Source organism: Coregonus lavaretus (assembly GCF_964263955.1).
Source record: "Coregonus lavaretus genome assembly, chromosome: 18".
Lineage (NCBI taxonomy): Eukaryota > Metazoa > Chordata > Actinopteri > Salmoniformes > Salmonidae > Coregonus > Coregonus lavaretus.
Window position 1 is genome coordinate 25,371,950 of NC_140005.1, and position 27,139 is coordinate 25,399,088.

A 27,139-nucleotide genomic window follows, 5' to 3' on the forward strand; every position below is an offset into this window, starting at 1 on the left:
TGTCATTTAGCAGAAGCTACAAGGAACAACCAACAGGTAGGCTGTTGTTTAATCTGAATCATGGTGTTATTTGTTTACAAGGATTGTAGCCTCAATTAGCTAGTTAGCTAGCTGGCTAGTTTAGCCATCTTCTCTATATTGATTTTATGCTGTCAAGACAGGCACTGACATGGGATGATAGATAGCCAGTTTGTCTAAGTGGCGCAAGCCAGCGTGGCTACTTTCTAGTCTCTCTCTCTTCTCATAAAACACACACACACACACCAGCCCCTCCTCTGCCCGCTGCTGTATCAGCAGTAGAGCAGAACCGTCTGCATCTCAGCCTCGTGCAAGGGCTCAGGTTAAAAACATACGTTTCAAAAACAAACATGTATTTTGACTATCCGGATATATATTATTCAAAGAGTGAATAATAGTGAAATGATTTCAAATGCCCATCCCTACCCTCTGCCATATCATGGGTTGAGAGCTATCTATCCAATAGAACACAGAGGGTTTTCTTTAACGGAAGCTTCTCTAATGTAAAACATGAAAGTGTGGTATTCCGCAAGGCAGCTCTCTTGGCACTTTAATGTTCTCTATTTTTACTAATGATCTACCACTAGCATTAAACAAAGCCTGTGTGTTTATGTACGCTGATGCTTCAACCTTATACACATCAGCAACCACAGCTAGTCAAATCCCTGCAACCCTAAACAAAGAGTGCCAGTCAGTTTTGGAATGGGTGGATAGTAATAAACTGAACATATCTAAAACTAAAAGCATTGTATTTGGTACAAACCATTCCCTAAATTCTAGACCTCAGCTGAATCTGGTAATGAATGATGTGGCTCTTGAGCAAGTTGAGGAGACTAAACTTCTTGGTGTCACCTTAGACTGTAAATTGTCAAGGCATATTGATTCAATTGTTGTAAAGATGGGGAGAGGGCTGTCTGTTTGAAAGAGATTCTCAGCATTTTTAACACCACCATTGACCAAACAAGTCATGCAGACTTTAGTTTGATATAATCTTGACTATTGCCAGGTGATATGGTCAAGGGCTGCAAAGAAGGACCTAGAAAAGCTGCAGCTGGCCCAGAACACAGCAGCACGTCTTGCCCTTCAATGTAAACAGAGGGCTAATGTTAACAGTATGCATGTCAGTCTCTCTTGGCTCAAAGTAGAGGAGAGATTGACTGCATCAATTCTTGTTTTTGTGAGAAATATTAGTGTTGAAAACTCTGACAGACATACTTACCCCACCAGACATGTCACCAGGCGTCTTTTCACAGTCCCCAAATCCAGAACAAATTCAAGACAACGCACAGTATTAATAGAGCCATGATCGCATGGAACTCCCTTCCATCTCTAATTACACAAGTGAACAGCAAAATTAGCTTAGAAAAAGAAATAAAACACAACGCCTCTCCCCTATCTGACCTAAATAACTCTTACATGCTGCCAAACCGGCTCTGCATATGCGTCTGCGTGTGCCATCGTCTGCGTGTTGTTTTGTCTATCCCCACCAGACGCGTTCATGACACGCAGGTTAAAATACCAAAACCAACTGTGAACCAACTAAATTAATTTGCGGACAGGTCGAAACACACATGAAACATTCATGGACATTTAGCTAGCTTGCTGTTGCTAACTAATTTGTCCAGGAAAATAAACATTGGGTTGTTATTTTACCTGAAATGCATATGGTCCTTTGTAGAATTTCTTATGTTGAGTCATACAAAAACGTGTGTTCTCTACTCTACAATTAATCCACTGATTTGTTTTTCTCCTTGTTCATTCTTCTTCTTCTATGGATTTTATATGGCAGTTGGAAACTAACCTAGGTGCATTGCCATCACCAAATGGACTGGAGTATGGCCCTTGTTCATCTTTCAATCACCTATGTAGGTATATGCTTCAAGCTTTAACTTCCTGACTGATGTCTTGAGATGTTGCTTCAAAATATCCACATTATTTTCCTTCCTCATGATGCCATCTATTTTGTGAAGTGCACATGCTGTGGGGGTGCAGCAAAGCAACCCCACAGCATGATGCTGCCACCCCCGCGCTTTACGGTTGGGATGGTGTTCTTTGGCTTGCAAGCCTTCCCCTTTTTCCTCCAAACAAAACAATGGTCATTATGGCCAAACAGTTATATTTTTGTTTCATCAGACCAGAGGACATTTCTCCAAAAAGTACGATCTTTGTCCCCATGTGCAGTTGCAAACCGTAGTCTGGCTTTTTTATGGCGGTTTTGGAGCAGTGGCTTCTTCCTTGCTGAGCGGCCTTTCAGGTTATGTCGACATAGGACTAGTTTTACTTTGGATATAGATACTTTTGTACCTGTTTCCTCCAGCATCTTCACAAGGTCGTTTGCTGTTGTTCTGGGATTGATTTGCACTTTTCGCATCAAAGTACGCTCATATCTAGGAGACAGAACACGTCTCCTTCCTGAGCGGTATGACGGCTGCGTGGTCCCATGGTGTTTATACTTGCGTACTATTGTTTGTACAGATGAACGTGGTACCTTCAGGTGTTTGGAAATTGCTCCCAAGGATGAACCAGACTTGTGGAGGTCTACAATTGTTTTTCTGAGGCTGATTTCTTTAGATTTTCCCATGATGTCAAGCAAAGAGGCACTGAGTTTGAAGGTAGGCCTTGAAATACATCCACAGGTACACCTCCTATTGACTGATTTTCTGGAATTTTCCATGCTGTTTAAAGGCACAGTCAACTTAGTGTATGTAAACTTCTGACCCACTGGAATTGTGATTCAGTGAATTATAAGTGAAATAATCTGTCTGTAAACAATTGTTGGAAAAATTACTTGTGTCATGCACAAAGTAGATGTCCTAACTGACTTGTCAAAACTATAGTTTGTTAACAAGAAACTTGTGGAGTGGTTGAACAACAAGTTTTAATGACTCCAACCTAAGTGTATGTAAACTTCCGACTTCAACTGTATATGTACTGATGTGTTGGTGGCTGTTAGCAATGTGTGCAACTGTCAATAGGACTTTTTTTGGTTCTATTGTTCTTATTTTAAATGTGTGTAGTTCAGTCCTTCAGTTGTTCTTGTCTATTGATGTTCTGTATTATGTAATGTTTTATATTTTGTGTGGACCCCAGGAAAAGTAGCTGGTGCTTCAGCACGAGCTAATGGGGATCTGACCAAAATACAAAAATCCTTCAATCTAGATGTTTTTGACCAAACTTGAAATACTGTACATAAATTATAATTAAACCATAGTCCAAGACCATAGACCATTGTTATGGTGAACTCTAACTCACAAGGACACAGTGGGAGGGCGTGGGCGATAGCTACCTGTTGGGGATGCATTGGGGGATGAGTTGGGGCTGTCGTCCTCTGGCTCAGAGAGCGTAACCGTGGGGACGCCCTGCAAGCCCAGGCTGAGGATGTTGTCAGACACGTTGGCCTGCGGGAGGATGGGTTTGGCGGCAGCAGGTGGGTGGGACTCGGTCAGGATGATCTTCACAGGGCTAGCGGTCTGAGGGGTGCCCAGGTTGCGGTAGGAGTGGTAGTCAGACAGCTCCTCATCCTCAGAAGGCTCCTCTACGTAAGGGAAGGAGTGGGAGTCCAGTGCCGGACCCAGGTTCTCCTCCTCTTCCTCCTCCTCCTCCTCGTGTCCTGCAGGGCTCTTATCCATGTAGTCTCCCAGGGAGTCCAGGCCAGACAGCCCAGTGTCCACCAGACTATGCAGGGGCGCTGGTTGTGGACAGCGCACGTTGTGGACGTCATCACCATGGCTGATATCCATGTAGTTGTAGGCCTCAGTCTTCAACTCAGAGCTACCCAGCAGGGACTTGGGCATCTCATCAACCAGGTCAGTGGTCATCTTGGTGTGGGGGGAACCAAAGATGCCGTAGGAGTCGAAGGTGTCCTGGGAGGAGAGGTCAGAGGAACGCTTCAGATCATCAGACTGGTAAGAGGCATCCTGGACTGAGGGGTAGCTCTGATTGGACAGGAGTGAGGTGTAAAGTTTACCATCATCACTCATGGGCTTCCGGAAAAGGTCAGACATGGCATCACCTAGAAGCAGAAAAAGAGAGGATGGACATTGGATTTAAAATCACAGACCTCAGAGACAACTATATTAGGCAAACTTAGAAGTATAGAAAAGCGGATAGATGAAATAGGCAGAAGACAGCATCACAGGCAAACATAACATGTAATTGATATTTCTATCAACAGTGAACTGGGGCAAATATGAAACTGCTGCGTCAGAGCTGAAATTCTTAAAAACAAGTTCTACGATCAACTGTTGAACAGTTCCAATCAACTGTTAAATTGGCAATAACAGGATTTTGTTACATTTGTGTACAGTGAGGGGGGAAAAGTATATGATTCCCCGGCTGATTTTGTACATTTGCCCACTGACAAAGAAATGATCAGTCTATAATTTTAATGGTAGGTTTATTTGAACAGTGAGAGACAGAAAAACGCATGTCAAAAATGTTATGAATTGATTTGCATTTTATTGAGGGAAATAAGTATTTGACCCCTCTGCAAAACATGACTTAGTACTTGGTGGCAAAACCCTTGTTGGCAATCACAGAGGTCAGACGTTTCTTGTAGTTGGCCACCAGGTTTGCTCACATCTCAGGAGGGATTTTGTCCCACTCCTCTTTGCAGATCTTCTCCAAGTCATTAAGGTTTCGAGGCTGACGTTTGGCAACTCGAACCATCAGCTCCCTACACAGATTTTCTATGGGATTAAGGTCTGGAGACTGGCTAGGCCACTCCAGGACCTTAATGTGCTTCTTCTTGAGCCACTCCTTTGTTGCCTTGGTCGTGTGTTTTGGGTCATTGTCATGCTGGAATACCCATCCACGACCCTTTTTCAATGCCCTGGCTGAGTGAAGGAGGTTCTCACCCAAGATTTGACGGTACATGGCCCCGTCCATCGTCCCTTTGATGCGGTGAAGTTGTCCAGTCCCCTTAGCAGAAAAACACCCCCAAAGCATAATGTTTCCACCTCCATGTTTGACGGTGGGGATGGTGTTCTTGGGGTCATAGGCAGCATTCCTCCTCCTCCAAACACGGCGAGTTGAGTTGATGCCAAAGACCTAGATTTTGGTCTCATCTGACCACAACACTTTCACCCAGTTCTCCTCTGAATCATTCAGATGTTCATTGGCAAACTTCAGACGGGCCTGTATATGTGCTTTCTTGAGCAGGGGGACCTTGCGGGCGCTGCAGGATTTCAGTCCTTCACGGCGTAGTGTGTTACCAATTGTTTTCTTGGTGACTATGATCCCAGCTGCCTTGAGATCATTGACAAGATCCTCCCGTGTAGTTCTGGGCTGATTCCTCACCGTTCTCATGATCATTGCAACTCCACGAGGTGAGATCTTGCATGGAGCCCCAGGCCGAGGGAGATTGACTGTTCTTTTGTGTTTCTTCCATTTGTGAATAATCGCACCAACTGTTGTCACCTTCTCACCAAGCTGCTTGGCGATGGTCTTGTAGCCCATTCCAGCCTTGTGTAGGTCTACAATCTTGTCCCTGACATCCTTGGAGAGCTCTTTGGTCTTGGCCATGGTGGAGAGTTTGGAATCTGATTGATTGATTGCTTCTGTGGACAAGTGTCTTTTATACTGGTAACAAACTGAGATTAAGAGCACTCCCTTTAAGAGTGTGCTCCTAATCTCAGCGCATTACCTGTATAAAAGACACCTGGGAGCCAGAAATCTTTCTGATTGAGAGGGGTCAAATACTTATTTCCCTCATTAAAATGCAAATCAATTTATAACATTTTTGACATGCGTTTTTCTGGATTTTTTTGTTGTCATTCTGTCTCTCACTGTTCAAATAAACCTACCATTAAAATTATAGACTGATCATTTCTTTGTCAGTGGGCAAACGTACAAAATCAGCAGGGGATCAAATACTTTTTTCCCTCACTGTATGTACTCCAGGCCTGATAGAGGATATGTGTGGGATCGTGGGGAGAGTATGGGAATCAGTTGGGAGATGGCGCCGCAGATCAGTGATGCAGCACTAACAGAGGGCACTTGTGCCCTGAGCGGGACAAAGGCGGATTGTTCAAACCCCAAAACTCATCCTGCCAGCTCTTAATCCTCAGACAGTGAGGTGCGGGGGAAGGGCTCTGTATTCATTCACATCTCTCGTTTGTATTCGTAAATCTCCTCTGACAAGATGGCCGATTTTGTCACTGAGGTACACACACACTACTGTACCCTGTCCTTTTCTGTGTGACTTTCCACCTACAGTAAGGCATGTCCAGTACGGCATGTAGGCTACCACAGCATGAGAGCATTGCAAAGGCATCCCAATTATACAGTGCAGTACTTACGAAAGGGCAAGGACAATTCCACGTTAATTGAATTACGCTTTGACTCCGTTATTTCACTTGAAAATGTATGCCAAACAAAAACGATACATACAATTATGCACAATGACAACTTTTAACAATTTCCACAGAAAAATTTACAAAAACGAATTTAGTGGAAGAACTGTACAGATGCAAACTTTGGTTAAGGAACAGAATTGTTATTTTAAAATAATGGAAACCAGTTAATAACGTTATTTTATCTTCCAGGCATTTTTTTCTAGTCTCACAAAAACATGCAACAAAGCGCCTATGCAAAGCCCTCACTCTTTCATTCAGAAACCTATTCCAGCGTCTGCCAGGAAGCTGAAAATCTTTACCAGTGTGTGTGTGTGTGTGTGTTTATGCTACCTGCCCCTTCCCCCTCTGAAGCGAAGCATAGGGTACTGTACTGATGTTAAAAGAGTGAGAAGATAGGGAGATTTTTTATTAGCTAGAGAAGAATGGATTAACTTTTTCAATGCTAGTTATGGATACTATCGGCCTTGATATCATGTTTCACAGATTTATTAACTACAAAAAGGTAAGATGTGTTTTTAATTCTGGTGCCACTCTGCACACACAAGCTTGTTAGCTTGCTAGCTCAAGCTTGTTAACTCGCTAGCTCAAGCTTGTTAGCTAGCTAGCTCAAAGAACATTCAAAGTTCCTTCACAGAAGCAACATCTCCTAGGTGTTAACTCAGGAGTCTACAGCAGAAGCACCAGGATGTCTTTAATAATCTATATGCAGGATTTAAACAGCAAGATCTCCCGTCACGGACTCAACCGCAACGAACTGTAACGGATTCCTCAGATGGGACTCTGGGTGACAACAAGAAGGCTGTGTGTTTTCAACATTAGTGGCTGTTTTCCTCGAAACAACAAGACATTTTAAAGTCTGCTTCGTGTTTTCTTGCCGCCGTGCTTCAGAGTGGCGATGCTGGTATCATGACAACCCTACAATCAACTGCTAATCTGCCATTATGGAGTATTGTGCGTAGGCCAGTGACAAATGTACATTTAATCCGTTTTAAATTCAGACTGTAACAAAGCACTGTGTAAACCCAATCAGAATGTACTCGGATGAAAAGTTACTGAAAGAATGGGGCGGCAGGTAGCTTTAGTGGTTAAGAGCGTTGTGCCAGTAACCGAAAGGTCGTTGGTTCTAATCCCCGAGCCGACTAGGTGAAAAATCTGTCGATGTGCCCTTGAGCAAGGCACTTAACCCTAATTGCTCCTGTAAGTCGCTCTGGATAAGAGCGTCTGCTAAATGACTAAAAATGTAAAAAAAATGTAGGTATAATTCTGTGGACCTAATTCAGATAATGCATCCTCTCGCTCTCTCCCCACCCGTAAAATGTCACATCTTGCACCATAGGCGCATAGATTTCACAGGCTAAAAAAATTACAGAAAGGAACGATATAAACAGATCTTTTTTTTTGGTTCGAACCGGTTCAGAACATTATTTTGCTGGTCGGAACAGTGGAACGGAACGAAAAAAAATAGTTGTTGTGTTCAGAACGAAACAACTGGAAAATAACTTTGGTTCCAACCCCTGCTCATTACTGCACTGTATTGTACTGTACTGTGCTCTACTCACTGTACTGTACTATCCAAACTTGTGAAACATACGTACAGTGCATTCGGAAAGTATTCAGATCCCTTCACTTTTCCACATTTTGTTACATTACAGCCTTATTCTAAAATTGATTAAATAGTATTTTTTCCTCATCAATCTACACACAAAACCCCATAATAACAAAGCAAACACAGGTTTTTTGATTTGTTTGTTAATTTATAAAATAAATAAATAAATATCACATAAGTATTCAGACCCTTTACTCAGTACTTTGTTGAAACACCTTTGGCAGCGATTACAGCCTCAAGTCTTTTTGGATATGACGCTACAAGCTTGGCACACCTGTATTTGGGGAGTTTCTCCCATTCTTCTCTGCAGATCCTCTCAAGCTCTGTCAGGTTGGATGGGGAGCGTTGCGGCACAGCTATTTTCAGGTTTCTCCAGAGATGTTTGATCGGGTTCAAGTCCGGGCTCTGGCTGGGCCACTCAAGAACATTCAGAGACTTGTCCCGAAGCCACTCCAGCATTGTCTTGGCTGTGTGCTTAGGGTCGTTGTTCTGTTGGAAGGTGAACCTTCATCCCAGTCTGAGGTCCTGAGCGCTCTGGAGCAGGTTTCCTTCAAGGATCTCTCTGTACTTTGCTCCGTTCATCTTTCCCTCTATCCTGACTAGTCTCCCAGTCCCTGCCGCTGAAAAACATCCCACAGCATGATGCTGCCACCACCATGCTTCACCAAAGAGTTCAATCTTGGTTTCATCAGACTAGGGAATCTTGTTTCTCATGGTCTGAGAGTCCTTTAGGTTCCTTTTGGCAAACTCCAAGCAGGCTGTAATGTGCCTTTTACTGAGGAGTGGCTTCCATCTAGCCACTCTACCATAAAGGCCTGATTGGTGGAGTGCTGCAGAGATAGTTGTCCTTCTGGAAGGTTCTCCCATCTCCACAGAGGAACTCTGGAGCTCTGTCAGAGTGACCATCGGGTTCTTGGTCACCTCCCTGACCAAGGCCCTTCTCCCCCGATTGCTCAGTTTGGCTGGGCGGCTAGCTCAAAGAAGAGTCTTGGTGGTTCCAAACTTCTTCCATTTATGAATGATAGAGGTCACTATGTTCTTGGGGACCTTCAATGCTGCAGACATTTTTTGGTACCCTTCCCTAGATCTGTGCCTCAACACAATCCTGTCTCTGACAATTCCTTGGCTTGTTTTCTTTATATAGACAGGTGTGTGCCTTTCCAAATCATGTCCAATCAATTGAATTTACCACAGGTGGACTCCAATCAAGTTATAGAAACATCTCAAGGATGATCAATTGAAACAGGATGCACCTGAACTCAATTTCGAGTATCATAGCAAAGGGTCTGAATACTTATGTAAATAAGGTATTTCTGTTTTTTATATTTATATACATTTGCAAACATTTCTAAAAACCAGTTTTCGCTTTGTCATTATGGGGTATTGTGTGTAGCTAGATGAGGAAAATATAAATTTTAGAATAAGTCTGTAAAGTAACAAAATGTGGAAAAAGTGAAGGGGTCTGAATACTTTTTGAATGCACTGTATATGATAGGTTCATATTTGGTCCAGTCTGGTCAATATGTGGACGTTAACATCAAGGCAAGGGTGGACAGACCAAATGTAAACTTTTCAACGTCCATGGACATCCGGTGTCAGTCAGTTCTCAGTGGGCGAGAATGCTAGTTACAGTAAATGGAAAGAGAGGGGGCTCATGGGTAGGTGTCAGTGAGAACTGGGAGAGGTGTCAGTAAGAACTGGGAGAGGTGACATTAACTGGAGAGTGAGTGAATGAGTGAGTGAGAGACTGTCCAGACTCCGACTGTTTTAGCACTCTTGGTTTGATCACTAGACACCAGAAAGACAAAGAAAACAGTTATGAGCAGAATATAACAGTATGCCAATGGAAGGGAGGATAGTAGCAGGTGACCCAACTGTGGTTTGGGACTATTATGATTTCCCATTATAGCCAATTCAGTTGCAATAATTCCGTTACTGATTTCTGGGTAATTCCGTTACCAAGTTTTAATCACTTAATGATTCATAAACAAAACTGATATCAGTTAAATCACTATAACTAAATTGGTAGATTTACCATTGCTTGATACTTCTGTGAACTTTCAGTATACTCCTTCCTAATGAGGGAGAGATAAGGGGGATAAGAATAAGAGGGATAAGAATAAGGATAAGGGATTTAAATAGGAGCTTTCAGGCTCCCCCAGAGAATGTAGGCTGAGTACCCTACAGGTCAGGACTTCCCTCCCCATCCTTCCCTCAGTTCTGTTCTCCCTGCTGGTCCTGCTCCCTTTCCTCATGGTATTGTACAACGTCTACAATGTCCTTAACAATAAATCATACAAAACACAATGTCATAAACACTAGGCTACACCCATGATGCAGAGACAACACAAACACTCTAAAATGAAATAACATGGTGAGATCCTAAGCAGAGCAACATGGCAGCCCTTTGACACTGCAGTGGGCTATATTCTGTTAGATAGAATGTAGTCAGGCAGCATATGTAATGTCTGAGCATCATCAGGCTGTTCCTAAAGCAGATGTGGTGTCTGGAGTTCAGTGGGGTTCATGAAGCCATAGATCTACTAACAGCCAGCCTACTACTGTATAATCCTTTTATGGCTCTCCTTTCCCCCCTTTCCACCACCCCCCTGACAACACCAGCAGCATAATCTACCACTGACTGAGTCACATTAACTACACAGAAGACGGCAGGGCTCTGGACTCAAGAAGACAACATACTGTGAAGAGAGGTGACCTCTGGAACTGGTTGCAGCAGCCCTGTTGATTCCTGACAGTGGGTCACCCTCCCCCCCCCCCCCCCCCCCCCCCCCACCCCATATTCTCTCTCCACACCGCTGGCTGCTTTAGAGACTGACAGTGACGTAGCGCTGAGCGGTTGCTTGCTAACGACTCCCGGAGGCATCTAAGCAGCAGAATGATGGGAATAGACGGGTTAAGTGTTCAGTAGACAGACATCAGGGCAGCTGCGGCTGTAAAAGGCTGCTCAGACAGACAGGAGAGCTGTCTACTGAGCAACATCAACATACAGCAGCGGCCATTGTGGCGCAGCAGCATCATCCAGACAGTCAGACACTGGAAAAACCCCACAAGGCCAAGCAAGCGCTTCAACTCATTCAGACAGGATCAGACGTGACAGCACAGAAACTCTCGTTTCAGAATTTGCCACAACATAATCATGCTTCTGATTGGATAACACAGTTAAATAAATCATTTCTGGTGGATGTGTTGTGAAGGGGCAGTCACATTGTAATTCTACACACAAGCAACACAGCCATTAACATAATGCACCCTGACAATTGTTGCTACGCTAAGCCTAGGCATCTCTAATTATATGGCTGGAGACAAAAACGTGATAACAGATGACATCTAAAGTATTGGCTATTATGTATAGGCTTGGAAGCAGAGGTTCAATGAATTGCATGTAGTCGGCCACGACCCGATGCATCTATTCCACAAGACTATGCCATTAATCTCATGATAATGACAGTGACCTTCAATATCAACAATCCTTTTCTCTATTGTGTTAAGGTAAAGCTGAACAACAATCGAGTGTATTTTAAATCCAAGAGGGTCATGTAGAGTCTTGGTTTGTTTTCCTAATGCCTTGCAGTTGCACACAGAACTGTCAGTTCTCCTCTAGCTTTCGAGAGCCCCACTCCCTCAACCTCTCCACTCCCACCTCCATGCAACCTTCTGGCCCTGAGGGGGACATAGGAGATGCTGTGCTGCATCAGCTGAGCTCTGGAGCACGAAGGCCTTTAATAAAACTCCACTACTTCCATCAAGCCTTTTTCCCGATGAGAAGAGAGACAGCCTTTAGGGAGGTCAGTGACCTGGCAGTGTGTTGCCAGGACAACAACCTCTCCCTCAACGTCAGCAAGACAAAGGAGCTGATCATGAACTACAGGAAGGGCCAAGCACGCCCCCATCCACTTCGATGGGGCAGTAGCGGAGCGGGTTGAGAGCTTCAAGTTCCTCGGTGTCCAAATCACTAAGAAATTAACATGGTCCACACACACCACCACAGTCATGAAGAAGGCACGACAATGCTTCTTCCCCCTCAGGAGGCTGAAAAGATGCAGCATGGGGCCACAGATCCTCAAAACGTTCTACAGCTGCACCACTGAGAGCATCTTGACTGACTGCATCACCGCTTGGTACGGCAACTGCTTGGCATCAGACAGCAAGGCGCTACAGAGGGTAGTGCGTATGGCCCAGTACATCACTGGGGCCGAGCTCCCTGCCATCCAGGACCTCTATACCAGGCGGTGTCAGGGGAAGGCCCTAAAGATTGTCAGAGAATCCAGCCACCCAACTCATGGACTGTTCTCTGCTACCGCACAGCAAGCAGTACCAATGCACCAACAGGCACCTGAACAGCTTCTAACCCCAAGCAATAAGACTGCTAAATAGTTAACCAAGTAGCTACCCAGAATATCTGCATTAGGGCTGTCCCCGACAAAAAAAAATATTGGTCGACCGAAAGTCGTCTGTTCTTTCGACCAATCGATTGCTTGAAATTTTTTTACATGTATTTTTCCATATATAAACACACCCTGTGTTTGAATAAAATCAACTATATGCATTGAGCTTGTCTGATGCTTTAAGCCTCAAGAGAGCGCCAGAGATCTACATAACCAGAAGAAAAACAACTTTACCTGACCCAACTATTCTCCTCCTGCTCCGGCTGGCTTTCGCAGATTCTGCCATTACTCTCCTGAAGTTGCCGGTAATAGGCTACACGAGGAGTCGGCTACCTTTCTCATGTTGAATGCCAATTTATCTTACCATTTCTACCGATCTGTGTGCCTGTTGTGGTTTTCATAATCACATTTTCGTGAAACAGTTTCATTTAATTTATAATAACGTCTTCATATCTCAAAATCATTGTCATGTGGTTAATCAACATTCTATACACATCTAAAAAGTAACTTACAGTGCTATGAAAAAGTATTTGCCCCCTTTCTAATTTTCTCTACTTTTGCATATTTGTGATACTGAATGTTATCAGATCTTCAACCAAAACCTAATATTAGATAAAGGGAACATAAGTGAACAAATAACACAACAATTACATATTTATTTCATAAACAAAGTTATGCAACACCCAATTCCCCTGTGTGAAAAAGTAATTGCCCCCTTACACTAAATAACTGGTTGTGCCACCTTTAGCTGCAATGACTCCAACCAAATGCTTCCTGTAGTGGTCTCTCATGTCGCTGTGGAGGAATTTTGGCCCACTCTTCCATGCAGAACTGCTTTAACTCAGTGACGTGTGGGTTTTCAAGCATGAACTGCTTGATTCAAGTCCTGCCACAGCATCTCAATTGGGATTAGGTCTGGACTTTGACTAGGCCATTCCAAAACTTCCAATTTGTTGCTTATTAGCAATTTTCATGTAGACTTGATTGTGTGTTTTGGATCATTGTCTTGCTGCATGACCCAACTGCGCTTCAGCTTCAGCTTCAGCTCACAGACGGATGGTCTGACATTCTCCTGTAGAATTCTCTGATACAGAGCAGAATTCATGGTTCCTTCTATTAAGGCAAGTCGTCCAGGTCCTGAGGCAGCAAATCATCCCCAAACCATCACACCACCACCACCATGCTTGACCTTTGGTATGATGTTCTTACTGTGGAATGCAGTGTTTGGTTTTCGCCAGGCATAATGGGACCCATCTCATCCAGAAAGTTGACTCAAGTTTGCCAAAAAGCACCTGGATGATCATCAATACTCTTAGAAGAACGTTCTATGGACAGATGATTCAAAAGTATAACTTTTTGGACGACATGGTTCCTGCCTGGCGAAAACCAAACTCTGCATTACACAGTAAGAACATCACACCAAAGGTCAAGCATGGTGGTGGTGGTGTGATGGTTTGGGGATGCTTTGCTGCCTCAGGACCTGGACGACTTGCCTTAATAGAAGGAACCATGAATCACTTGTCCCGAAACCACTCCTGCATTGTCTTGGCTGAGTCACTTTACCCCTACCTACAGTGAGGGAAAAAAGTATTTGATCCCCTGCTGATTTTGTACGTTTGCCCACTGACAAAGACATGATCAGTCTATAATTTTAATGGTAGGTTTATTTGAACAGTGAGAGACAGAATAACAACAACAAAATCCAGAAAAACGCATGTAAAATTTTTTATAAATTGATTTGCATTTTAATGAGGGAAATAAGTATTTCACCCCCTCTCAATCAGAAAGATTTCTGGCTCCCAGGTGTCTTTTATACAGGTAATGAGCTGAGATTAGGAGCACACTCTTAAAGGGAGTGCTCCTAATCTCAGCTTGTTACCTGTATAAAAGACACCTGTCCACAGAAGCAATCAATCAATCAGATTCCAAACTCTCCACCATGGCCAAGACCAAAGAGCTCTACAAGGATGTCAGGGACAAGATTGTAGACCTACACAAGGCTGGAATGGGCTACAAGACCATCGCCAAGCAGCTTGGTGAGCAGGTGACAACAGTTGGTGCGATTATTCACAAATGGAAGAAACACAAAATAACTGTCAATCTCCCTCGGCCTGGGGCTCCATGCAAGATCTCACCTCGTGGAGTTGCAATGATCATGAGAACAGTGAGGAATCAGCCCAGACCTACACGGGAGGATCTTGTCAATGATCTCAAGGCAGCTGGGACCATAGTCACCAAGAAAACAATTGGTAACACACTACGCCGTGAAGTACTGAAATCCTGCAGCGCCCGCAAGATCCCCCTGCTCAAGAAAGCACATATACAGGGCCGTCTTAAGTTTGCCAATGAACATCTGAATGATTCAGATGAGAACTGGGTGAAAGTGGTGGTCAGATGAGACCAATATCGAGGTCTTTGGCATCAACTCAACTCGCCGTGTTTGGAGGAGGAGGAATGCTGCCTATGACCCCAAGAACACCATCCCCACCGTCAAACATGGAGGTGGAAACATTATGCTTTGGGGGTGTTTTTCTGCTAAGGGGACTGGACAACTTCACCGCATCAAAGGGACGATGGACGGGGCCATGTACCATCAAATCTTGGGTGAGAACCTCCTTCCCTCAGCCAGGGCATTGAAAAAGGGTCGTGGATGGGGATTCCAGCATGACAATGACCCAAAACACACGGCCAATGCAACAAAGGAGTGGCTCAAGAAGAAGCACATTAAGGTCCTGGAGTGGCCTAGCCAGTCTCCAGACCTTAATCCCATAGAAAATCTGTGTAGGGAGCTGAAGGTTCGAGTTGCCAAACGTCAGCCTCGAAACCTTAATGACTTGGAGAAGATCTGCAAAGAGGAGTGGGACAAAATCCCTCCTGAGATGTGTGGAAACCTGGTGGCCAACTACAAGAAACGTCTGACCTCTGTGATTGGCAACAAGGGTTTTGCCACGAAGTACTAAGTCATGTTTTGCAGAGGGGTCAAATACTTATTTCCCTCAATAAAATGCATATCAATTCATAACATTTTTGACACGCATTTTTCTGGATTTTTTTGTTGTTCAAATAAACCTACCATTAAAATTATAGACTGATCATGTCTTTGTCAGTGGGCAAACGTACAAAATCAGCAGGGGATCAAATACTTTTTTCCCTCACTGTATGTACATCCTGTATCTACCTCCATTACCTCGTACCCCTGCACATCGACTCGGTACTGGTATTATTATTAGCTGCTCGTATTGTCTATATCAAGGAATATTTCACTTTCTCTGGTCATAGGAACAACATTAATTTGTGCACGAGACAGATGCGGTGCAACTCAAGTTTCGCCAACAGGTGGAAGACCGTGTCCCCTCACTCTGGTCAGTCTCACCGGAGGAAAGGAAGGAGAGAGCAGGGACCGAGAAAGGCGGACCCTGTGCTGCTCTTTCCCTCCCTCCGCTGAGACTAATGTGGGTTCAAAACAACTGGGAACTTGGAAATCTCAGACTTCCTACTTCAGTGCAGTCAAGACAACTGAGAACTCTAAAAAGAAAACGAGATCCGACCGGGAAAAATCGTTTTGAACGGTCATCCAACTCGGAATTCCAAGTCGGAAACTCAGGCATCTTTCTAGAGCTCTGACTTTCCGACCTGACTGCCGTCATGATTTCACCTTGTTCTCCCCCCCCCCCCCCCAGGTGCATCCTGTTTCCATTGATCATCCTTGAGATGTTTCTACAACTTGATTGGAGTCCACCTGTGGCAAATTCAATTGATTGGACATGATTTGGAAAGGCACACACCTGTCTATATAAGGTCCCACAATTGACAGTGCATGTCAGAGCAAAAACCAAGCTATGAGGTCGAAGGAATTGTCCGTAGAGCTCAGAGACAGGATTGTGTCGAGGCTCAGATCTGGGGAAAGATACCAAAAAATGTCTGCGCATTGAAGGTCCCCAAGAACACAGTGGCATCCATCATTCTTAAATGGAAAAAGTTTGGAACCACCAAGACTCTTCCTAGAGCTGGCCGCCCGGCCAAACTGAGCAATCGGGGGAGAAGGTCCTTGGTCAGGGAGGTGACCAAGAACCCGATGGTCACTCTGACAGAGCTCCAGAGTTCCTCCGTGGAGATGGGAGAACCTTCCAGAAGGACAACCCTCTCTGCAGCACTCCACCAATCAGGCCTTTATGGTAGAGTGGCCAGACGGAAGCCATTCCTCAGTAAAAGGCACATGAAAGCCCGCTTGGAGTTTGCCAAAAGGCACCTAAAGGTCTCTCAGACCATGAGAAACAAGATTCCCTGGTCTGATGAAAACAAGATTGAACTCTTTGGCCTGAATGCCAAGCTTCACGTCTGGAGGAAACCTGGCACCATCGCTACGGTGAAGCATGGTGGTGGCAGCATCATGCTGTGGGGATGTTTTTCAGTGGCAGGGACTGGGAGACTAGTCAGGATCGAGGGAAAGATGAACGGAGCAAAGTACAGAGATCCTTGATGAAAACATGCTCCAGAGAGCTCAAGACCTCAGACTGGGGCGAAGGTTCACCTTCAAACAGGACAACGAACCTAAGCACACAGCCAAGACAATGCAGGAGTGGCTTCAGGACAAGTCTCTGAATGTCGTTGAGTGGCCAAGCCAGAGCCCGGACTTGAACCTGATCGAACATCTCTGGAGAGACCTAAAAATAGCTGTGCAGCGACGCTCCCCAGCCAACCTGACAGAGCTTGAGAGGATCTGCAGAGAAGAATGGGAGAAACTCCCCAAATACAGGTGTGCCAAGCTTGTAGCGTCATACCCAAGAAGATTCAAGGCTGAAATCGCTGCCAAAGGTGCTTCAACAAAGTACGGAGTAAAGGGTCTGAATACTTATGTAAATAAGGTTTTTTATTTTTATATATAAATGTGCAAAAATTTTTAAAATCCTGTTTTTGCTTCATCATTATGGGGTATTGTGTGTAGATTGATTAAATTGTTTGTTTCCTCATCCATTTTAGAATAAGGCTGTAACGTAACAAAATGTGGAAAAAGTCAAGGAGTCTGAATACTTTCCGAATGCACTGTATAATGTACAGTGTTTATCTATGTTCGACCTGTGTGGTGTCTCCTTTCAAGAGTCCTCTCCCATTTCTGCTGCATGCTACAGCAAACCAGCCAAACAGAGGGCTAGAGGTGCCTTTCAAGAACATATTGGCTACTGTGTTGTTACCTCTTCAAATTGAAACTTCAGAGAAGAGGGTAGGCTTTAGGCAGCGAACTAGGGGTGACAATGAGAAGGGGAAGAAAGAAAACAGAGGTGTTGAATTGAGGGAAGTAAGCAAGAGGCTACCACGAACACAGCAAATATAAGTTGCTCAAAAATGACAACGGGGATATGAATACCGAAGGAGGTCGATAGGTAGGTAGGTAGGCAGCTGAGAGGGAAGTCAGGGGATACAGTTGCTCATGAGCTATTGACATCAGGGCATTCAAATATTGATAAATGGCATTCAATTACTGTAAAAAATACTCTGTTTATTCACCATCTTCTTAAACTCCCATGATGGTTGGACAGGCGGAACATTGTTATTGTCAACTGAGATGAGAAAAATTTATAAAAACAGTCCGCCTACACACAAGAAGTCTTATTGCATTGAAGTTGTGTAGTCAATGGAAGCTTTGGTTGTCACATGTCATTTATCGATCCCAGCAAAGTCCTTACCTGAGTGGGATGGTGAGGATAGATTATCTGAAGATCCAGACTAAGTGTCTACAAGCTGTCAGCTTTGGAGCCTAGCTGTCAATTAACTGTCTCTAATGTCTTACTTCACTTTCATTGTTAGCTATAGCCAAGACACACACACGCACTCAAGGACACACACAAAGGACACGTAGGATAGAATGCACAAATGAGTGCCTTTCTTTTGTCTACAGTATTTGGAATAAATGCGGAGGACAGTACCAACTGACTGCAAACAGCCCTCTGCATCAAACTACCAACAGATGTGGACAGAGTTGAGTCTTTAGAGAAGCCTACCTAGAACTATTGAGCAATTTAGACTAAATCTAGCCTATCTGCATAGCTTTATTTATAAAGCCATTGAAACACACTGACAGTGAGAAGGTTTGAGAAGCATTAGGCTAGATTCAAAGATTGTACAGAGTTGTCTGTCGGGGGATTGAAAAATATTTGGAGAATAATCTATTTAGGCCCACAGTTCACGACAGCTAACATACTGTGTTGTCCCCTGGAGTGGAGCTTTCCTGACCCTCTCCTTCATTGCTTTATCTGTTTCCTTCCCATAGCATTAGCTAATTGGCTCTGGAAGCTGAAGAAGATTAATGAGATTTGAAGGCAGGCTGGCAAGAAACAGGACAAGCAGAGGGGCCCAAGTCATTCTGTGAGGCAGCACAGACAGAGACACTAGCAGCACAGTCTCCTTCATCTTCATCATCCTTCCTCCCAGCAACAACCCAGGACTGCTGGGGCTCTGGGAATAACAGCAGAGCAGAGGTCTCCCAGGTTGATGAACATGTACTGTAACTGTAGGCCTAAGTAGGGCTGTGGCGGTCATTACATTTTGTCAGGCGGTTATTGTCATGCAAAAGACTGCCGGTCTGTATGTTATCTGGCAATGCTCCATGCCATAGACTGTAGGCTTGTTTGTTTAGCTGACAAGATCTGCTTATAAGTCCAACACCATTATGATTTTTACTATATGATTTTATAGTAAGAAGAACATAATTTAACTTAGCTGAATAAAATAGAAAGGATATCTTTCCCATTCCGGAGCGAGTGCGCATATGAAGTGGCTATGTTGAGCATAAAAGTGATCATTTGAAACAGGTCCTATATGCTAGATTTAGAGTTATTTGGCAGGAACAGAGCATTATCAAATGGGCAGGAACAGGGGCATTATCAAATGGGCAGGAACAGGGGCATTATCAAATGGGCAGGAACAGGGGCATTATCAAGCCTATGCATAATCCATATAGATGTGGTTAGAGGGACAATAGAGCCCAGAGTACCAGGCCATTAGGACCTAATGGTTTTAGTAAGTTCGGTACTACCAAGGCATGTCCAGAGAGCATAACCGGAGATTACCATGACTCAACGGTCACGTGGAATTTTACTGCGGTCATGACTCCGGTGTGGCGGTAATACTGTCACCGCAAGAGCCCTAGGCCTAAGTGCTTCCTCTCTCCTAGCTATGGAAAGGTCCCTGACAGTAGACACCTTCTCTCATGCTTTATGCTGAGATGCAGAAGAGGGACTAGCAACCCATTAGTCACTGTGTCAAAATTAGGCTAGCGTGCAAAGATTGTTGTGCTTGACATGTCTGGATGGGAGATATGTAGAAGGAATGTACTAGAAGCCTAATATCTTTCATCTTCAGAGAGTAAAATGTGTATTTCACTGACAAATCAGGAGCATTACATAGGAAGGTGGGAACACACTACAGAAGCTCTACAACAGGGACTACTGATGTGAAATATGCATAGAGTGAAACAGTCCTATTGCCTTAAATATCCATTGGCTCTCGGAATATCAAACACAGACTTCAAAACATAAAAGACAGAAGAAATGCCCAAATTCTTTAACTTTCTGCACAGTTGTTCTTTAACTTTCTGCACAGTTGTGCGTTTGTGTTTGTTTTGTCTACCCCAGAGGGCATGGGGAACCCATTAGATGCACCATCTGCTATGAATATAATGAACAAGTGGAGCGATGTCCTCATGTGCATTTCACAGCGTGGTCAGAATTCTGGGTGGAGCAACATGAGTGATGTCCTGCTCATCATTAACACATTGTTTTGTCATCTTTATAAGACATCGTTGCGTGCAACATCTTTATGTACGGAGGATGGGGATCTATTGGGCATCACTTAGCCTAGAGAAGAACAGGCATGCTGTATGGTTCAAGATGTTTCTTCACATGTCCTGCTGCTGTATTTGAATATGTGCAGCTGAGGCCAGCACTATCTATGGCCTGACTGGGAATGGGAGAGACCTAATGTACAGTAGCCTTACTCTGAGGTTCTGTGAGTTACGGTCAATTATGTTGTCCAAGAAGTATGCAGTTTAATTTCCTTGAGAAAACCGTGTAATTCAACAAAGATTGGAGCATGATATCCACAGGCGAGAGAGAGATCTGTGTGAGTACATTGTTGCACGGAGAGGGTCAGGCCCAGGGTCCTAGACAGGTCAGAACAAGCTAGGGCTTTTCTGTCCAAAAACTATCCTAGATCTGGCTGGCCAGTGTCTGGTCAGTTGAAAGCAGCCTAGCTCTGTAAAGATCCACACTGTGCCCACCAAGACCACAAGTGTCACAACAGATTACTTCTATATTGTAGACAGGGCCCAGAAACCATGGCTAAAAGGCAGTTATGTTTCCCTTTTGATGATTTTATGAAATGGCTGCTGTGTGTTTGTGCATGTGTCCGTGCCTGCATGTGTGTGTGTGTGTTTGGGAACAGGTCAATCCTCTGTCTTGAGCTGTGAAGCTACAGTCAGTAAACTATTAACACGCACCTTTTATCTTGCCGATAGGGAAAATAATCTGGCAGGCTGTCTGAACTGAAGCCATGTTTAGAAGACAACTTCAGTTTCTGATAAACACTGATATTCAATACCACACTTACCAAAACACTGCATTAAATCAGATTACAGGCTTAAAATAGCCTAGATGCCTCTGTTTATGTAGCAAAAAACACTAATTTGCTTGCCATCTTAAAAAACTGACAGGGCTGAAAGAGCTAAAGAAAAGGCCTGGGTTAAGAAGAGAGCAAACTAGTCATGGATTTTAAACACCATCTTATGAATATTTCAGAGGGACCGTGAATGAAAATGCAAGTGCAGGGCTCCAGTTCCCCCCTCTCCAAGCGGATGGTGAGCCCTGTTTCTCCAAGATTAAAAATAGCAGCATGAGCTGAGCTCTGCTGAAGAGGGTGATGGACTTAGAGATGAAGCGTGAATGATGCTCCCACAAAAACACTGCTTTGAGGTTCTACAGCACTCTGCTTAATCAGTGCTATCAAACCTCACTAACATTAATTGGCTTACATGTGAGATTCCATGGTTACAAATAGCCTCAACTTTAAATAAACTCACAATTAAGTTTATGTTTAGGGACTAGGCTTATGTTATGCAAATGTTAGATGATTGATCCACAACACGGATGAGAAAGAGTAAATCTATTTTCTCATAGAAATCAGCTCTGGCACCCTTTGTTGGCTCTAACAGCTGCCCAATCAGTTTGCTGCCTGTTCTTAGTAAAATGACGGAGAAAATTCAGTTTGAACAAATACCATGCTATTTTACAAAGAACATGTTAACTACTGATTTTCAACATGCATATAGAGAAGGGCACCAACTTGTACTGCACTGACTCAGATGACTGATGATTGATAGTTGAAGCTGTATTGTTAGATTTCAGTGCAGCCTTTGATGTTATTGATAATAATTTGTTATTGAAAAAACTCACTAGCTATGGTTTTACACCACCTGCCATTACATGGTTGGAGAATTACTTATCCAATAGAACTCAGAGAGTATTCTTCAATGGAAGCTTCTCTAACATCAGATATGGGCTCCCGAGTGGCGCAGTGGTCTAAGGTACTGCATCTCAGTGCTTGAGGCGTCACTACAGACCCCCTGGTTCGATTCCAGGCTGTATCACAACCGGCCGTGATTGGGAGTCCCATAGGGCGGCGCACAATTGGCCCAGCGTCGTCCGGGTTTGGCCGGTGTAGGCCGTCATTGTAAATAAGAATTTGTTCTTAACTGACTTGCCTAGATAAATAAAGGTAAAATAAAAAAATAAAAAAATGTACAGTGCGGTATCCCTCAAGGCAGTTACCTAGGGCCATTACTCTTCATTATTTTTTACAAATGATTTGCCACTTCTCTTACAAGAAGCTAAAATGAATATGCACACTCTACACATCAGCATCTAAAGCCAGTGAGCTCACTGAGACTCTTAGCCAGGAGTTACAGTCTGTGTCAGAATGGGTAATTAACAACAAACTGGTCTTAATTACATCTAAAACCAAAAGCATAGTATTTGGTACAAAGCATTCTCTTAGACCTAAACCTCAACTGGAGTTGTGCATAAAGGGTAAGAACATTGAACAAGTTGAAGAAGCTGAACTCCTAGGAGTAACATTGGATGGTCAGTTATCATGGTCAAGTGGTCAAGTTGTTGTGAAGATGGGGAGAGGTACACTATATAACAAAAGTATGTGAACACCCCTTCAAATGAGTAGATTCAGCTATTTCAGTCACACCCTTTGCTGACAGGTGTATAAAATTGAGCACATAGCCATGCAATCTCCATAAACAAAGAGCTCAGCGACTTTCAACATGGCACCGTCATAGGATGCCACCTTTCCAACAAGTCAGTTTGTAACATTTATGCACTGCTAGAGCTGCCCCGGTCAACTGCAAGTGCTGTTATTGTGAAGTGGAAAAGTCTAGGAGCAACAACGGCTCAGCCGCAAAGTGGTAGGCCACACAAGCTCACAGAACGGGACCACCAAGTGCTGAAGCGCGTAAAAATCGTCTGTCCTCGGTTGCAACACTCACTACCGAGTTCCTCTGGAAGCAACGTCAGCACAATAACTGTTCGTCGGGAGCTTCATGAAATGGGTTTCCATGACCGAGCAGCCGCAAACAAGCCTAAGATCACCATGCGCAATGCCAAGCATTGGTTGGAGTGGTGTAAAAGCTTGCCGCCATTGGACTCTGGAGCAGTTGAAACGCATTCTCTGGAATTATGAATCACGCTTCACCATCTGGCAGTCTGACAGACGAATCTGGGTTTGGCGGATGCCAGGAGAACGCTACTGATAGAATAATTTAAATGTTAAAAGTAGTGACTAAAGTATTCCACCTTGATACTATATACAGTGAGGGAAAAAAGTATTTGATCCCCTGCTGATTTTGTACGTTTACCCGCTGACAAAGAAATGATCAGTCTATAATTTTAATGGTAGGTTTATTTGAACAATGAGAGACAGAATAACAACTAAAAAATCCAGAAAAACGCATGTCAAAAATTTTATAAATTGATTTGCATTTTAATTAGGGAAATAAGTATTTGACCCCCTCTCAATCAGAAAGATTTCTGGCTCCCAGGTGTCTTTTATACAGGTAACGAGCTGAGATTAGGAACACACTCTTAAAGGGAGTGCTCCTAATATCAGTTTGTTACCTGTATAAAAGACACCTGTCCGCAGAAGCAATCAATCAATCAGATTCCAAACTCTCCACCATGGCCAAGACCAAAGAGCTCTCCAAGGATGTCAGGGACAAGATTGTAGACCTACACAAGGCTGGAATGGGCTACAAAACCATCGCCAAGCAGCTTGGTGAGAAGGTGACAACAGTTGGTGTGATTATTCGCAAATGGAAGAAACACAAAATAACTGTCAATCTCCCTCGGCCTGGGGCTCCATGCAAGATCTCACCTCGTGGAGTTGCAATGATCATGAGAACGGTGAGGAATCAGCCCAGAACTACACAGGAGGATCTTGTCAATGATCTCAAGGCAGCTGGGACCCTAGTCACCAAGAAAACAATTGGTAACACACTACGCCGTGAAGGACTGAAATCCTGCAGCGCCCGCAAGGTCCCCCTGCTCAAGAAAGCACATATACAGGCCTGTCTGAAGTTTGCCAATGAACATCTGAATGATTCAGAGGAGAACTGGGTGAAAGTGTTGTGGTCAGATGAGACCAAAATCGAGCTCTTTGGCATCAACTCAACTTGCCGTGTTTGGAGGAATGCTGCCTATGACCCCAAGAACACCATCCCCATCATCAAACATGGAGGTGGAAACATTATGCTTTGGGGGTGTTTTTCTGCTAAGGGGACAGTACAACTTCACTGCATCAAAGGGACAATGGATGGGGCCATGTACCATCAAATCTTGGGTGAGAACCTCCTTCCCTCAGCCAGGGCATTGAAAATGGGTCGTGGATGGGTATTCCAGCATGACAATGACCCAAAACACACGGCCAAGGCAACAAAGGAGTGGCTCAAGAAGAAGCATTTTAAGGTCCTGGAGTGGCCTAGCCAATCTCCAGACCTTAATCCCATAGAAAATCTGTGGAGGGAGCTGAATGTTCGAGTTGCCAAACGTCAGGCTCGAAACCTTAATGACTTGGAGAAGATCTGCAAAGAGGAGTGGGACAAAATCCCTCCTGAGATGTGTGCAAACCTGGTGGCCAACTACAAGAAACGTCTGACCTCTGTGATTGCCAACAAGGGTTTTGCCACCAAGTACTAAGTAATGTTTTGCAAAGGGGTCAAATACTTATTTCCCTCATTAAAATGCAAATCAATTCATAACATTTTTGACATGTGTTTTTCTAGATTTTTGTTGTTGTTATTCTGTCTCTCACTGTTCAAATAAACCTACCATTAAAATTATAGACTGATCATGTCTTTGTCAGTGGGCAAACGTACAAAATCAGCAGGGGATCAAATACTTTTTTCCCCTCACTGTAACAGTGTGAAATGTATTAGAATAACAAGACTATATAATCTAGTAATGTGTGTGCGTAGGACAAGTTAAGATTATGACATTGTGTTACTATTTAGCAATATAAGTAGGAGTTAGGTCAGACAACAAACGAGAAGGAGAACTGTTGACAGACAACTTTTGACAACTGTGAAACCAATAATAGGAAATAGGCCTCCCAACTCAGGGAGGGGAGAAACTGTTACGCTCAGAGAAGATTATGCAACATGTTGCAGAATATGAAAAACAATGTGTGTACAGTGGAAAAATACAGCCCGCCTAAAGCGGGGTGGGATTCTCGTCTGATGTATGTGTATAAAATATTAATTTGAGAGGGCAGAGCTCTCATGAATAAAGAAACTGATTCATTGCAGAAATGGGACTTTGTTTAATTCATTATTAACTAGAGTCTTACAACCTCTGGGAATTAATCAAAGCCTGAGAAATAGTTGAGTTCAACCATTGAGATAACAAAATTCTCATGACAACTTGGTCCTTCGAGCCGGATCTCAACACCCGTTACTGTCGTTCGAGGGAACCCCGAAACCGTGCAAGGGCGGGTTCAGGCCGGTGGCAAACTGATACACGACAGAAACGGTGACGAGATCCAACCAAAATTGAAATCCCAGCTGCAAGGATAAGGTCAGTAGTCTTTATTCATGGTTTTGGGGGAAGTAATTTGATCTCATGATAAAATAGAAATACTTCTGTAATTATTGTGTGGGTCAGATGATAGTCACTAAAATCCAATAAGATTTGCTTCTATAAGCAAACAAAGGAAGGAAGGAAGTGGGTCCGCAAAGACTCAATGTAATAGGCCAATACCAATATAAACTAGTTAATATTGAGACAGTACAAGGATAGAGTCAATAAAATATTAAAGGAAGGGAAATAATAATTATCGCGTGAGATAGATACATTAAACAAGTCAAAAGTCATAAGGAACGGCAAAAGTGATCATGAAGATTACTTAAGTCTGTATACGTGTGAGACCTAATGATCCATCGAAAATCGCGATAATTAATTGTTTCAAGGAAGGAATATACGATAAAACGTATAAGACATTAAAGTCTAATTTCACACCTAATAATTCATTAAAAGTTGTAAAATCATTTGACACCTAATAATTAATTAAAAGTGATAACTTATACTTAGAATCTCGAATAATTATTTTATCTAATTCGAATACGTGTGAGACCTAGTAATTTGTGAATAGGCATAAAATAATTGTACAAAATACTCAGTAGAGAATAGCAGAGGAGTTTTACTACCATGGGAAGTAAATCCTCAAAGGAGGTCCCGGAGATAACCGGGGATGTGAATGTAATATGAGTCGTGTGAATATGAGAATGAGGTTATCTGAAGTTTGGAGAATAAGCTATTGATATAATGATATCGTGGGGGGTGTACAACACTGCCTGGCATAGAATAGTGTAAGATCAGTGAATAGTGACCAGTCTATAGGATTCTGGGAGGATTCTATGACTGAGGGGAGGGGTCTAGGTAGTAAAGTGATAAGTGCTGGCTTGCGCGCCCAAACACGTAGACGTACGGAGGGGGGGTGGGAGACAGTACATAAACCATGTGATAAAAATAAGATTAAGCATTATAAAAACGATCTATCATCTCGGAGCTGAGGTAATATAGTAAAGGAATTTAAGTATATTAGGGGAAAAAACATAATCCATTTAATTAAATTTGTTAGATCTGTTTCCAAATCAATGAATGTAGATTTGACTCGTTGACTGCTAAGTCATTCCCTTTGAGCTTGTGGGATCTTTGTCCTGTAAAGCTATTTTGTGATAAGTGTGGTATGTGCCAGATAGTAAAACTACAGACTTATAATTGGAATAAAATAGGATTTACTTGTCATTTCAATAAAGCATAGATTCTGCATTACTGACTAAAATCTAGATTTTCTGATTATAGTTCAACTATGGTTATGGGTTGTGTAAATTGATAAAACAGTCAGTGTTGATTTTGGGATGTAAGACTGGGATGTAGTAGTTTGCGGGGTTCGAATTGAACGACTCACTTATCCAACAAGAATAGTGGGGGGAGTAAAATAATTATTTTTGTGTTGCCGAATGAGTTGATAGTTTAAAAACTACTGAGAATAGAGTAGTAATGTGGACTATTGAATTGAAATACATGGAGTCTAAGGATAACCTCCATTATGGAACTAGGTGGAGGGAGAGGTATGGGTTTGAGGGGTGTCTAGATGTAAACAAACTTGAATCCATGGTAAAACAGATGCACAAGGTGTGT

At 43.3% G+C, this 27,139-nt stretch overlaps 1 protein-coding gene across 1 annotated transcript in view; it reads right to left on the minus strand.

Moving 5' to 3' along the window:
- LOC311145230 (reticulon-1-A-like) overlaps positions 1–27,139 on the minus strand; it is a 51,672-nt gene that overhangs the window by 14,251 nt on the left and 10,282 nt on the right. Inside the window, exon 2 of the mRNA XM_084181462.1 lies at positions 3,305–4,030. Coding sequence (XP_084037588.1) covers positions 3,305–4,030 — 726 coding nt within the window. The remainder of the gene's footprint in view (positions 1–3,304; positions 4,031–27,139) is intronic.